General features: G+C 45.4%; 1 protein-coding gene and 1 pseudogene across 1 annotated transcript; both read right to left on the reverse strand.

Annotated features, from left to right (window-relative positions):
* Positions 1 to 1818: 1818 nt before the first annotated feature.
* LOC119352332 lies at positions 1819 to 3150 on the reverse strand (annotated as a pseudogene).
* Positions 3151 to 11129: 7979 nt separating this feature from the next.
* Positions 11130 to 12199, reverse strand: LOC119352333 (probable inactive carboxylesterase Os04g0669700). Its single transcript, XM_037619008.1, has 4 exons — positions 12034 to 12199; positions 11907 to 11959; positions 11683 to 11806; positions 11130 to 11600 (listed from the first exon to the last, which is right to left on the reverse strand). Exons 1-4 carry the CDS (start codon positions 12197 to 12199, stop codon positions 11284 to 11286), a joined length of 660 nt encoding a protein of 219 aa, XP_037474905.1. The 3' UTR covers positions 11130 to 11283.
* Positions 12200 to 15825: the final 3626 nt, after the last annotated feature.

Below are 15825 nucleotides of genomic sequence, written 5' to 3' on the forward strand. Positions count from 1 at the left end.
TGTTAACTACAAAAAAATTAACTGTAAGAATTCGGGCTAAATCTGTTCGTACGACCACAAAAAAAAACATTAATCATGGATAAGCCAAAGCCATGCGGGCCTAGAGACCTTTTGTCAGTCTCACACGAACTGAGATGCCAGACAGCTAGTCATCTAGCAGTATGATAAACATTTCACTGGATCATGTGGCAAGGGAAACTGAGGAAATCTTTGTGGTCAAGACGACGATGATGGTGTTGCAGCTTCAGCTCCTTAAGATATCCCTAGAAGGTCGAATATCCATCGTCAAAAATACTGGAGCTCTTCATCCACAAGTGAGTGGCCAAGAGTTGGGCAAGTCTGATAGCATACATGTTCAAGGAAAAAAGCAATGAAGAACAATATAGTTAGCGAAGCTTAAAAATCATAGCTCCAATGTTCAAATTCATCTGTTTGTGTACCACCTTGAATTTGCAGGCCATGCCAAGCTCTTGGAGAAATGCACATCCAGGGTGCCCGGCTTCAAACTGTACCACCCCGTCTGCGATCCCATGGAACCATAAAACTGGCATCTGCAGGTTTTAAGAAATCAGTGACAACACATTTGCAGGAAGATTTTGGTATGAAACATGTTTAATTTAATCATGGTTTCTGGGCTGTTGTTACCTTTCTGGCTTCAGGTGTCACCATGTCAGCAAATGATTTGCTCAGAGGAACTGAACCACTGAAAACGATACGCCGACCTAAAGTCTTGGGGTAGAGCAGAACACTTGCTATGTTCAATACTGCAAACTGATGAAAAAATGATGCCAGTGGAAATCAAAATTTTGTCAGTGCTATCTTGACAGCAGAGATGATAGACGCATATTTCAGGGCTTCACCTCCTTGGCTCAATCCACAAACAAATATGCTTGGAGGACATGTTCAGGCAGCCAACTCTTTGTCTAACATTTCGCGCACATGCTCAACAGACATTAGCCTGTAATAAATGCTATAGGTCTAAGAAACAGAGTGGGGACAGAGAGCAAAATAAATAATAATAATGCTAAAATAGCAAAATAGGTATTAGCCTGTAAATGTTTAGAGAGTAAGGTTACTTTATCTGTTCTTTGTCCCATTTTGAGTTCTAAATACTCTGCTTTTGTAAGTTGTGCACATATGCCCTTGAATAGTCATGATTCTAAAAGGGTCAATTTGGCGCCAAAGGTCCATTATGATGTAAAGTGCTCAAAAACTTCCTCTATCTTTAAAATCTTCAAATTGATGAGAAAATAATGCCATGCTGTTATTTAGTAACAGTGCAAAAGATAGTAACTTATTATTCTTGAACAACAGTCCTATAAATTGACCTGGAAATATAGCACTAGCAGTTTCACTACACTGATTATTTACTGTCCGAAAATAAGTGTGAAGCAAGCAGATTGCAGCCTCGGCAAGTAACACTAGCCAGTTTTCAGCAGTAACGCAGGCTGCTGTGGATCAACACATATATACTGCTGAAGAGAGACTGCAAGTGGCTACATTATTCTTAAATGACTCAACAGTAAGCAGTCATTTCTGCAGGGTAAATTGAGCAGAGAATTACAGCGGTTATGGGAACCTCCAGGATGCCGAAACACCGCTAATCAATCAGCCAACAGGATGAGATCACATCACATATATGTTTCCCCCATCGAATCATGAACAAAACTTGGGCACGATTCGGGCAGCAGGTGTACATACCTTAGCAGGCGAAAACATGCGTGTTTGCAATTTAGATTTAGAGGAGAAACAGGCATGTTTGGTATTTCAAATCAGAGGTACAACACAGGCATGTTTGTAATTCTAAAAGACAGCACATTCACGGAAAGCTGGCATGGATTCATATAGGTCTAGCCAACATAAATTCTGATGAACTTACTCATTCTCCTCCCAAATATATGTGAAGACTTCAGGACAAGGCAACATGATCTAAAGGACAGCAGTGCATATCACATAAATACATACATATATAAGCTAAAAGGACAGCAATACATGCTCTCTAGTCAGGAGATCAGACATTTCCTCTGTTCTAGGTGAAGAGCTTGATATACTCAATGCAAGCGTCTCTCAGCTTGCTGCAACGATGCTGATCAGCTAGAGCTAACGTGGCCGCCACACTCTCGGCATCTAGACCCTTGCAGAGGATGGCCTCACACATCAGCTTGAGCCTGTCCATGGCATATCTGTCTGCAGCCACAAGCAGATGCCTCATCATCTCCCTCTTGTCATGGCTGTCAAGGAGGTCATCCATGGCAGGCAATGAATCTGTGTATATGAAGTGAAGCAATGCTCTGAAAACGGCGGGCTGCATGTCCACAATCTATATGCACTGCTTCTCCTTGTCCCACATTGCCATTGGCCCATAGAGCTCGGCATCGAAGACCGGAGACCGCATCGCGAGCACGATCTTGTGTGCGTGGTAGGTCTCCCCGCCAACTTTGATCACCACGTCCGCCCCTTTCTTCCCCTCAAGCAGCATTGCGAGATTGTTCAATAGGTCCGACGGTGGCACCTGGATATCAGAAGTCTTGGTGGTGGTGGTGGCCAGCGCCACGGCCGGTATTTTCTTGAGGAGAACAGTCACATCGCACTGGATCACGATGCAGTCATCCTGCAGGTACGGGGATGCCTCCAGGAGATCCCTCTTCATGAACGTGTAAGCTCCCCTGAAATTGTCGTTCTTGCAGGAGTCGAACGCCGGGAAGGACGACGGCCGGGAGAAGATGAGTGACGACAGACCGGTGGCCCGGCTGGTCAGCCTCAGGTCGTAGAGCGCCCTCACCACTGAGTTCTTGCTCTGGAGCTCGACGCAGACTGAAACAGAGTCCTTGTATTCAGAACTGAATCCGTCGGGGTAGTAGCGGATGCACCAGGCGTAGCCGCCGACGGCGAAGGTGGCAGATCGGATGAAGTTGCCGACGCCGATGCCCTTGTGCAGCCTGTAGCCGGCGACCGTGAAGACGTGCGTGCCCCGCGCCGTATCCGGGATGCACGCCGACGCCGTAGTCGTCGTAGTCGGCCTCTGCGGTGCCGCCATTGCCGGTGCTTGTGCGGAGGGGAAATTGGGGCGGCGGCGGCGGCGATAGGGTTTTTGGCAGCTACCTAACTCTGTTCTGCTAGAACTCTCCTCTGTTCTGCTCTACAGCTGGACCGCACTGACCATGGGCTGCTACCACTTCGGCCGGTTCACTCAGAAGCCTACTGTACTAGAGAGGGGCAGCCTGCTGAAATCCCAGCTCAGCCGTTTTCAACCATCCGATAAGTTTAGACATGCATCTTAGGGCTCGAATTGTTTTGCTCGTTGGATATTTAGTTATTTACCAATGCGATTTCAGCCATTGGATATTTTACCAGTGGCAAAGGTGAGATATTTCTAGCCTATAGTGGGGTAGATATGCGATTTCATGCGGCGAAACCCTAATCGTCTTCTCTTCCATTCGAACACTCTGGTTTTGGTTGTTGATGCCGCCGCATCTCCTTGAGCGCTTCTCCCCATCGTCTCGCTCTCGCTCTCGCACCACACCTTACTCGTTGATCTCGTCGTGTTGCCATCACCAAGAGGAGCGGAGGGGGAGTGGAGTGAAGTGGCTAGATTTGGTCCGGCGAGCGAATGGGGAGGAATATATGTGGGGTCAAGTGGACCGGGACCAACGTGGTGGACGCGCCCATATCCGCCCCATCTTTGGGCTAGATATGAGGGGTGCCGGTCAGCCTGGGCGTTTGAGGCCCGTTTGGGGCGCCCGTCTGGGTCGCATTTTTGTGGCTGGTCAGTGACCAGGTCATCCGTCCAAGCATTTGAGGCGGGTTTGGGGCGCCCGGCTGTAGATGCTCTTAGTCATCAAATATCCGCCTCATTTCAAATGAACAAAACAAAATATGAATGAATTTTAAGGTGAATGGATAAAATTTAACAAAATTTGATATATCTAAAACAAAAGGACGAAAATTAACAAGTTCAACCTAAATTTAAACTAAACTAAACATAGGCGAGGTACCGGATGGTAACCTAATAAGCATGGCCTCCAAGGCCACCGACACCTCCGTCTTCGTCTGCTCTGCCAGCCCCCGCCGCCGTCCGAGGCATTGTCATTGTCGTAATCGTGCCAATGGCCTGCTTAACTTTCTGGTCGCGGTTGTTTTTGCGCTAATGGCACAACGGACTCCTTTCTATTGACCCGGCTGTCTGGTTGTCCAGTTGTCCAGGCCAGGGTCTGGCCGGTTCGCTTAATTTTCTTCTGCTCATGTGATCCCGGGTGGGATTTTTATTTCGAATGTTTCGTTTCATGTGTCGTGGGATATGCATTCCGGGTTTCTGTTAACCCGATTGGGGCATGAAAGAATAAAACATACAATCAATTCACCTCTCAATCACCCATTTGGGATGATTTATTGAGGGAGTGCCTGTTATACGTGCTGCCCATAACTTGCTTAACTTCTGTCCAGAAAATGTGGTGCCGCTAGAAAGCGAGTACAAGAAGGCGCTACAAAGGAAAGAGTTAGAACAATGTGCCATTGCGGTTCACACCAAACAAAAGGCCACGAAGAAGAATAGAGCATTTTTGCATGCCTCTTTGTTTGGTTGCTCCGGCCGTGGCTGCGTTGTTCGCTAGACATGCTACATTGCGGCCAGGCTCCTCCACGCGACCCAGCCTACACACTCCCCGGACACGCAAGTTACTCCGCGTCTGAGCATGCAAGGCCCTTCGTGTTCGGGCAGGCAACTCCCTCCGCGTCCTGGCAAAGAACCTCTTTTGATCCGGTAAGTGATAATATAATAAAGTGACTATGAATAAGCTATGAAGAAGCCAAGCAAACCGTATATAAGAAACACTAACGAACGTTGTTTAAAAAGTAAGTAAACCATCAGAGACAAGCTCCATCTGAAATTACGATGTTGGGTTGCTCTATCCGGCGAAACAAGGAGATGGACTTCTCTCGTTGGTAAATATACATGTTCGATACAAATGCAACACAAATAGAATCACTTGCAGACCATTTATGAGAAATGTCTTTGTGCCAATGGCTACAGTTGGTCTCTCGTTGGTAATTTGCCATGGGATATGCGTTCGGGTCTTCTGTTAACCTAGTTGCGGCATGAAAGCAAACAATGTACAGTCAATTCACCTTCTCAATCACCCTTTGGGGATGATTTATTGAAGGAGTGTATGCTATACGTGTCACACTCATAACTTTCTTAACTTCTCGTTGTAGTTGGTCTTTGCGCAGTTGTAGATAGTTGAGAAAGAAATCATCACGAACAGAGTCTCATGTCATAAAAAATAAATCGCCAAAGAAAGCTATGGGCAATGATCATTGTCAAGGCAAATAGAAACACGGTATGAAGATAATCATTTGAGGAAAGTTGACAAAAAATTCCTTCAAATAGTTCGCTTAACTTCCGGGATGTAGTTGGTCTCTGCGCCAATTGACGCAACGCAACAGGCCATCTAGTGTGATGTAATAATGATAGTAGTACATAATGAACATAAGGACTATTTTAAGAATACGTAGGGCTTATGTGTAGGAGAACATGAGGAATTCCTTCAACGAGTTTGGATGTACTAGCGCAATATGCGTAAAATATCATTGTGAGAGTGGGCAATGCTCGGTACCAAAGAGGCTAGCAAATAAAAGATGAAACTAAAGTGGAAAGGCTTCGAACTCGCTTTAATAAAAAAACTCAAACACTACATAAGAGCGTCGCGGTGTCATATTCCACAAGACTCAAAAGTTAAGTACCCCGAGGGTGTTATTTGGTGGGGTAACTCATTGCGCATTCCCGGATTAACCAAAGTCATTGGGTCTATTAGCAAAAATAATGTACAACATGTAGTGCTAATCAAGCCACCACTAGTCCCCAACTTATGCAATTAGGTGAAACAAAGGCAACATTTTAAATGACTCCTTTATTGCTTTTGATAAAAAAACATGGCGATGTCTTTCGAAAAGAACAATATTTCATCATGCTAGGTGAAACTAAAGCAAAGTAAGCATTTCAAAACAGTGGGACACGCAATTTCATGAAAACCCTAAGCTATAGAACATTGAATAAGACCCTGCGCATGCAAATATAATTTACCCAAGCTTAGAACTTTGCAATAGCAAACTAAAAAAAATTAGAAAATGGGAGAGAAAATTTGGTTATTAAAAGAGTGTGAGAAGTGCTTACCTCCCCAAGGATAAGATTAAGCAAGGGTTCCACACTTTTACAGTTGAGGTGCAATTGGCCTCTCCTTTAACGGACATGGATCTCACTTCGACTGATTTCGTTGTTGTGGTCCGGCGGCTTCCCTCCGATAGAACCTACTGAAAATGAGCTAAAAAGAAAACAAGAAGGTAGTTTTTTATGCATTGGGGTTTTCTATTTTCTTTGTAGCACAAAGGATTAGCTCACAAGTGACAAAACATATGTCTCTAAAAAGATCGGTTTGTCAGCCATAGCACTTGCATAAGTAGATAAACTATGTCTAGAAGTCTGTAGATTTCAAGATTATAAGCGAGGTGTGTGTGAGACAAGATATAAAACACAAGTGTGCAGCTCCTAGACGCCTAGTTAAAATGAGGGTTCCCACTTAAGGTGAGAACCACGCTAAGCAACTTTTATTTTAGCAAAGTTCAAACCGGAAAAAAGAGTACCTGGTACTTGGACTTTAAACATGTCAAATCGAAGCAACCAAGCGACTTGTGTGGATATTTTATATGGTTGCCACATTACCGTACACATCACCTCATAAGGTCTAAGCCCCCCGCGAAAATACGCACAAGATAAAAAAAACATCGATTTGATATTTTTGCCTTGGTACGAGCGGCGGCTTGACCAACACGATCATATCATGGGTCGTCTTTCTCTCTGGAAGTCCATCGCCTGCATCACCCTCTGGTACAAGTGCGGGCACCAGCGCTCGTACCGTATGCCGTCTTAAAATTCGAGACCTTCTGTTACTCAGTGTTGACAACGATATGGGTGGTGGTACCATGCACCGTCGATCGCTCTGTGGAGTTTGCTCCTGCATGGCCGCTTATGATATAGGCGCTGGTACGAGTGGGAGTGCTCGTACAGTTATCAATCTTTTGTTTTGAGGATTCTCTATCTTTCCTCCTTGATTTATAGAACTTCGTGAAAACAAAAACCTGTGCCTGGTGGACACTTATGTCCTTAAATATTGAATTCAGAAAAATAAGGTGTCTTTGCATGGGTGGTATAAGATTTTGCAATAGTTTCTTTCAGGATGACACATCATTTTGACAGAGCAAAGGCAGGCGACTTGGAAATGCAGAGACCATATAATACATGAATAAGCTTGTGTGGTATAACTACCGATAAACAAAAAGGATGAAATGCCATTTTGTGTCGTTGTTTTCCTCCAGTATCTCATATCTCAGAGTTCTCAAATACATTTAGCAGAGAAGGGAAGAGATGCAATCCTATCTCAATCTATGGTAGCACTGTTTTCAATCAAGTTCTTGAAATCATACATATATAGAGTATATGGATGTCATTCTGGAAGTGTGAACTTGCATGTGAGTTGGAATTCATTCATTTTGCAAAACATGCATGTACCGACAAGAGTTCATGTGGAAACACCTTGATGCCATGTGTGTTCTTTTTGGTGGTCGTTCAAGAATTGTGAGGGCATTTCCAATGTGGATCCTCAAACTGCCTACATCTGTCCGAACCGTGCGGTCCAAACGCATTTTTTCATTCAACGTGGTTCTTTATCCATTTGTGGATTGGTCCGGACGTCCTTTTTGCCCCACTCAAATCCTGCCTCCCAGTCTCATTCTCTTCCATCCCGCCTCTGCTTCCCCTTACTTTGCATCTGCACCGTTCTTGTCGGCCGCCGCCTTTGTACCATCCGGTCATCGTCCAAGAATTGTCGGACGTCCATAGCCCCTACCCACCCGCTCGCCTTGTACAATGGCGCCGTCCAATCAGGATCCGTCCGCAGTCAGGTACCCTCGGCCCCCTGTCAACGTCGTCCATGACAGACACCACGCCCCGCAGGTGTTCGATCAAATGTCATTGAGTCTATTTTCGAACTTCATGTCGCTTTTGTGAGTAAGAAAGATGGCGGGGTACTCGGTGAAGGAGGATGAGTTGTTGTGCAATGCATGGTTAGTCGTATCTGCGGACTTCGTAGGCAGGAGAAGGGGGGGGGGGTCTTTCGGCAGCGCGTGGATGGTTCATTACATTACGCCCTATCACATGCACATCATCCATGAACGCAGTGCCATGTCCTTAACGTATCACACTCCGTTTCCTGAAGTATTGTGGTGTGGTTCATCAGCTAGAGGAAATGTGGCCATTGCACTCGACAACCACGGAGATTGTAAGTTTGGTTCTTCTTGATTTACATGATAATTAATTAATTCATTCACTTATTGTTGCTCTAACGTTGTATCGCATGCACGTGTTGCCCTGATGTGTTACATGCCAGAGAACGGACCATTCACACTCATACATTGTTGATGAAGCTCAAGGGGTAGTATGTGTAAAATAACATGATTCATACATGAAAAACTTGGTGAACATCCGCTTAATCTTATTAAATTATAACTATTGTTGTACTAGGCATATTTGTATACTATCTATGAATGATTTGCGCTATTTTCTATCCGAACATTGATGAATTCCATCGTGTTTGATGAAAATCATCCGGTTAGTCGAAATCCGGTTTGAAATGTATGCGACTACGATTCGATGCATGGCAGGCTCCCACATCCGTATCCGCTGACTGATCCCTCTCTGTTGTTGGACGGATGCAGTGTTTGATTTATGGGCCAGTGTTGAAGATGCCCTGAGACTAAGACGACTCTCAAAAGGGAAGAAATGTTTTCCATGCTTAATGTTAGTGTGGTGTAAAGAGAAATGCATGTAGAAAATTAATTGTGATCCCTAATCAGATTTCAATCTCCACCTTTGTACGCGTGGCCGCTGGACCATTTGACATGGATCTTTTGTTTTCGGGATACATGCAGGGACCATTTTCACTACCAAGGAGAAGGAAAAACTCGCTCCGCCCGGCGGTTCACGGTGCGTTACGATCGAGAGAAGAAGCTGAAGCCACAGCTGCACGAGCCCCTGCTCCTCGGGACGCCACGGTTCACGCTTCCCCCTTGAACATGCTCACCTGAGCCACCGCCCCCGCTGTCGGCCCATCGCTCGCAGTACTGGAGCTCATAGAGCGCCAATTCTGTCACCCTGTCGCCGAGCCCCTTCTACACCTTGAACTCGCAGTGCATGCCGAGCCTTCAACGCAGGAACTTCATCCCGTCTTTGCCCGCCTCGATTGGGACCAGGAAGTCCGATCGCCCGTGCACCCACAACACCGGTGTCTTCTTCACCTCTGACCTTGGACGCAAAGGACGCGCCGCACTTTCCATCCTCCCAGGGATTTGAAGCTGTCATAGGTCTTTCCAAACCGTGTTTATGTGAGCACTTCTTGTATTGTCCGGTCTGAGTAATGGTGCCCAAACTGATGACCGAATTCCACATGATAGGCCTAATGAACTGAAAAAGTTCTTGAGCTTGTGAAGTGTCAATCCACAAAGTCTTCTACAACTTCGACATGAAGAGGGATTTGCATTATTCTTTTAACATCAATAGGTAAGAAAACATTGCGAAGGAGCACCTCATCCCACGGTCCCATATGAGGATCAATAATTTCTTCCAGCTTAGTCAACAATGTTCCTCCCCTTGGGGTAATGATTCTTCTCGACCCTAGAGTGAATCCAAGGGTCTTCCCAAATATTGATATGTGAGCACGAACCCATGCGCCATATGCATCCCCTTTAGAAAGTCTGAATTCCCGCAAAAATGATTTGCCACGTAAATGAGGAACCTTTCTTTGGTCCTGCTTTTAATATATCACCATTTGGATAATACTTAGCACTCAGCACTTGCACACACACACACACACACACACACACACACACACACACACACACACACACACACACACACACACACACACACACACACAATTTTGAAGAAGTCGCCAACACTGCTTTGCTAGCATAGCAAGATTAAAGTTGTGAAGGTCTCTAAACCCCGTACCACCCTTATTCTTTGGAATGCATATTTTTCACCATGCAAACTAATGCATTTTTTTCTTTTCTTCTCCATCTCCACACCAAAATCCTGATATCTCATCGGTAATTGATTTACGAATTCCTTTAGGCAATTTAAACGCAGACATAACATAGAACTATTGCTTGTGCTATAGATTTTAACAAATTTTCTTTACCCTGCACTGATAGAAATTTCTCATTCCATCCCTTTAGCCACTGACAAACTCCGTAAAGTAGATGCTGAAAACAATCACTTCGGTCTACCTCAACTATCGCGGGGAGACCCAGATACTTATTTGACAAAGCTTTAGTCAATACATCCAGAATGCCGCAAACACCTTCCCTGGTTAAAACTCTAGTGTTAGGACCGAAGAAAATACTGAACTTTGCTATATTCAAATGCTGGCCTAAACTAGCACAATAAGTGTCTAAAATCCTCTTCAATGTATTTGCATTATGATCAATTGCTTTCATAAAAATAAGGGAGTTATCATTTTCTCGAGGAAGAACGCTCCAAGGATTGGAAAGGCACAAGCGATACAGCAGATTAATAAGCTTGCGTGGTACAAATACCGAGAATAAAAATTATGAAAAGCCATCTTGTGTCTTTGTTTCCCTCCAGTATCCCAGAGTTCACAAATACATTGAGCGGGGAAAGGAAGAATGCAAGCCTAGCATGACACACTCGCAAGGATTATCACTCCAATCTACGGCAGTTTTGCTTTTAGTCGAGCTCTTGAAAGCATACATATATATAGGGTCTGTGGATGTCATTCCGGAAGTGTGAACTTGCATCACGTAAGTTTGGTATTTTCATTCATTTTGCTAATCATGTACCAATAGGAGTTCATGAGGAAACATGTTGATTTCATGCATGTATGTTCCTTTAGTGGTGATTAAGGAATCGTGAATAGGAGTACCCTGGAAAGGGTAGAAATGTTATCCGTGCACCGTGCTTAATGTTAGTGTGATGCGGCGAGAAATGCATGTAGAAAGTCAAAATGTGTGATCTATAGTCAGATTTCAGTCTCCACCATTTGAAATATGGACCTTTTTTTTGAAGGATACATGATTGGACCATTTTCAGTAATCAGTACCAAAGGGAAATGGAAAAAATAAAGTCGTTCCGCTCGGCGATCCACGGCGCGTTACGACCGAGAGAAGAAGCCGAATCCGCAGCTGCATGAGCGCGTGCTCCTCCGCATGCCACGGTCAACGCTTCTCACCACCGGCGGCCCAGCGCTCGCAGTACTGGAGCTCGTAGGGTGCCAGCTCGTGGCCGAGACCCTCGTACACCTTGAACTCGCAGCTCATGCCCAGCCGTCCCCGCAGGAACTTGGTCCCGTCTTTGCCCGCCTCGATCGGGACCAGGAAGTCCGCTCGACCGTGCACCCACAGCACCGGCGTCTTCTTGGCCTCGGCCGTGACCGTGGAAGCGAAGGAGGCGCCGAACGGGAGGAATTCGCTGAAGACCGCGCAGCCGCCCAGCGTCTTGGGGTACAGCAGCACGCTGGCAATGCTCAGCGCGCCTGCTCATGCGATTCGCTCGTAGTATGTTACAGTATTTAGAGAATGTAGGAGTAGTACATAGCAAGCTCTAGCAGGTCGTACCTCCCTGGCTGAGCCCGAAGACGAAGACATCCTCCGGCTTCGTCCCGGCGGATATCTCCTGGTCGATCATGGCGTGCACGCTCTCCACCGCCCTCAGCACGTCCGCCTCGTCCCTCACGGATTTCTGCACCCAGGGGAGGGGATTCATTACACGGCCATCAGTTTCTGCATACATGATTTTGTGTGGATCTAAGGACGACGGGAGGATTGAGTGTTTGGCTTACGGAGGTGATGGGCGTGTCGTGGATGTCGAACCACGACGGCATCAGCATGCCACCTGATGTACGGATTAGACACGAGAGTGTCAAGCAAGCAAGCAATGGAAGTCAAGGAGATCCGATGTATACGTACGGTTGCATGGGACGGGCGCGGTGGGCGCCGTGGGGAAGGCCCAGCGGGCGCCGGCGAAGGCGTACCCGGCGATGGGCTCGTTGGCGCGCCCGCTGTCCCCCAGCCCGTGCAGCCACAACACGAACCGCTGCGACCGAGGCTCCGCCGGCGGGGGCTCCTCCTCCATTTCCCGGCCGAGCAGAGCGGGCCATACATGGAATCTGGCTAGCTATAGGAAGCTCCGCCGCAGTTTCTGACCTCCATTGCGCGTGTTGACTTGTGACGAGGGGTTGACCTGGGATGCCACCGTCAAGATCCAACAACAAAGAATCATAGTGGCGTCCCCTCCAATTATTCCGTGGTAAACCCAAAGCATTTTCTGAATTCAACAGGTTCCTGCTGGAATAGAAAACCCAACTGTTAAGTGCCACACGTTAGCGTCCCGGCCCCAACGTTTTTCTTCGATGGCAATTCCACTTACGTAAGAATGACAAATTTCAGTGACACGCGTCAAGTTTCTGTCAAAAAGTAACTGAAGCACGAAAATTGTCATGCTAGCCAACTAAAGTTGACACCCTGGTGTAACTAAACTTCTGAAATAAAATGCCATGAATGCAAACTTCTGAAACAAAATGTCGTATGGCATCAGAGTAGCAGCAACCAGAAGTGTCGTCCAAAAGTCTGTGCTAGTTAACATTGGAAGAGACTGATGGGTATTATGTTGCAGAGTACTTCACCAATAGCTCAATCGAAGACACCTACGGGTATTATGTCTGGAGGGCTGACTTCGCCCCTTCGACGTATTAACCGTCTCCATCTCTACTGATAGTTCCTCTCCGTCTGATGAGCATTTGCTAGCAAGCAATGCGCCAGGCCTCGAGGAATTTGGACCCCACGCCAGGTACCACATCCGTTCGAACTTTTCTTTCTTTTTCGGATACTCGCATGTCCACTACCTAAAGAACGTCGGTGTTTCCTTGGGAAAGAATGATAGTGAAATTATAATCTGCCGGCTGGGTTACTTAAACATATGGAAATGACCATATAAAGGTTTCTCCGAAGTCTAATAGCACCCTACCTAACCCTGAAACCGAGGAGGATGGTGAAACGGATGCCAAATATGATGGTCCGTTTATCTTCCACTTGGTTGGTGAGGCTACCGAGGTTGATTTGGATGACGCAAGACTTGGTTCCATGTTTTGTAACTTCACAACATCTTCATGAAAATTTAAATTGCATTCTTCTAAAAAGTAACTAAAAACGCCCAAAAAGGCAAAATTTTCCAAACCGACCAGAGTTTCCACATGAGAGGTATGTTTTGGAAGAGGAGATGTCTCTTAGGCTTGGCTAAACATAAACACGTCGATGATTGTGTGTGTGTGAACATGAGTTGAATTTTGTGGCAATTTTTTCGAGGCTGGTAAATATGAATTTTGCCTGCATGTCCTCGATCATCTATCAGGTGGTTTTGACTACACATGTCATAGTCTACCAGCACGTGGAAGGCCTAAAGAAATCCTTCTTGGGATACAGACCATGACCATGGACTTGTTGGCTTTTGACCAACGAATTTCATATCAAATTTCACTTACAAAACAGAGCTGATAGTTTTATATGGAGCCTGGTCGCGGCCTATGGAGCTGCCCAAGATGAGTACAAATCGGCTTTCCTTCGTGAATTGGTGGTGACTAAGAATAACTTGTATCCAATACTTATGGGAGGGGCTTTAATATCCTTAGGAACCAGCAAGAAAAAAATAATGTCTGCTCTGACACTCATTGGCCTTTCCTATTCAATGTTGTTCGAAAGTTTGGATCTCCGGGAAGCCACTATGTCAGGGGAGGGGGGCAGTTCACCTGGGCTAATAACTTCTATGTGCCGACATATGAGAAGCTCGATAGGGTGCTCATGGAAACCAAATAGGAACTAAAATTTCCTCCACTAACCGTGTGAGCCCTAGAGCGTATCGAGGCATTATCGGGTCATGCACCCATCATTCTGGATTCTAACTCTATGAACACAGCTGTTCGTCGCCCTTTCAAATTTGAAGTGGGATGGCTGCAGTGGGATGGATTTGTAGACATAATCAAGATGTCTGGGAGAAGCCCACCATTGGTCATACGCCTATTCAGAGATGGAACTTTGAAATAAGGGCCATGAGGCAACACCTCGCTGGATGGGCGAAACACACCAATGGGATATATAAAAAAGAAAACAACGGCTCTCCAGCATTATTGACGACCACAACAAAATTGCAGAGACGCGCACCTTATCTCAGAAAAAGATTGGATTGAAAAATCTATCTAATGAGAAGATTGCCCGTCATTTACGAGAAGAGGAGATCAAATAGATCCAAAGATGATTTCATTTTGATGGCTGATAGTAATACAAGATACTTCTAATTGGTTGCCAATGGGCAGTATAGGAAGAAATGTATTTACAGTCTCTAACAAGATGAGGGGCGATCGACGGGCAGGAGGAGCTCAAAAAGTATATCACCAAATACTACAAATCTCTGTTCGGAGCGCCGACTGAAGGGAACTTCACCCTTGATGAGACCTGAATAGCTGATATTCCACAAGTCACGACAGAATAAAATAATATCCTAACGACACCATTCTCAGAAGAGGAGGTGGGAGCGGTGGTGTTCCTAATGGAACATAACAAAGATCGAGACCTAGATGGTTGCCTCGTAGATTTCTATCAGAATTTCGGGGATATCATCAAGGCTGACCTTTTTAAGTTGTTCAATTGTCATCATGCCAACCGACTAGACCTATTCAAACTTAATTTTGCAAGATTGTCTTGCTGCTGAAGATTAAGGAGGCTACACTGATCTACCAGTTCAGACCCATATTCCTCCTTAATGCTAGCATCAAGATTTTCACCAAAGTGACTATGAATAGCTTAAACTCGGTAGTTTAACATGTTGTCCGACCATCTCAAACAACATTCATGCAAGAAAGGAATATAGTTGATGGCGTAGTAATTTTGCAGGAGACCATTCATGAGATGCATCAGGAAACCATTAATGGAGTAGTATTCAAAATCTACTTTGGAAAAGCCTATGACAAGGTCAAATGGTATTTCCTCCAATAGGTCCTAAGAATGAAAGGTTTCTCCGATAAGTGGCGCTAGTGGATTCAAAATTTTGTAACTAGAGGTAATGTGGCCATCAAAGTCAATGACGACGCAGGCCATTACTTTCCGACAAAAAAATGTATACGAGAGGGTGACCCTGTGTCCCCAATGTTATTTAATGTTGTTGCTGACATGGTGGATATTCCGACTGAGCGCGCAAAGCATGATGGCCAGATTACAGGAGTAGTCCACACCTTGTGGATGGTGGCACCTTGTGGATGGTGGCTTCTCTATTCTGCAATATGCCGATGACACAATTTTTTTCATGGAACTAGATCTGGACAAGGCTCAAAACCTGAAGCTCCTACTTTCATCATTTGAGCAAATGTCGGGATTCAGAATTAACTTACATAAAAGTGAACTCTTCTACTTTGGAGAAGCCTTTGAGGCAGTTGCCGATTATACTGATGTGTTTAGTTGCGCACATGGCCAATTCCCGATTAAATGTATGGGAATTCCAATTCACTATCAGCGTCTCATAATGTGGAAGCATGTAGAGGAGCATCTAGAGAAGCGGTTGAGCAGTTGGAAAGGCATGCTGCTCTCAGTTGGAGGATGACTGGTTTTGATTAATTAACTCTCTCCTTGGAAATATGGTTATCTATATGTTTTCTTTCTTCCAACTCACAAAAGGGGTCTTGCAAAGATCGGAATATTTTAGATCCAGATTCT

Source organism: Triticum dicoccoides, chromosome 2A (genome assembly GCF_002162155.2).
Source record: "Triticum dicoccoides isolate Atlit2015 ecotype Zavitan chromosome 2A, WEW_v2.0, whole genome shotgun sequence".
NCBI classification, from domain to species: domain Eukaryota; kingdom Viridiplantae; phylum Streptophyta; class Magnoliopsida; order Poales; family Poaceae; genus Triticum; species Triticum dicoccoides.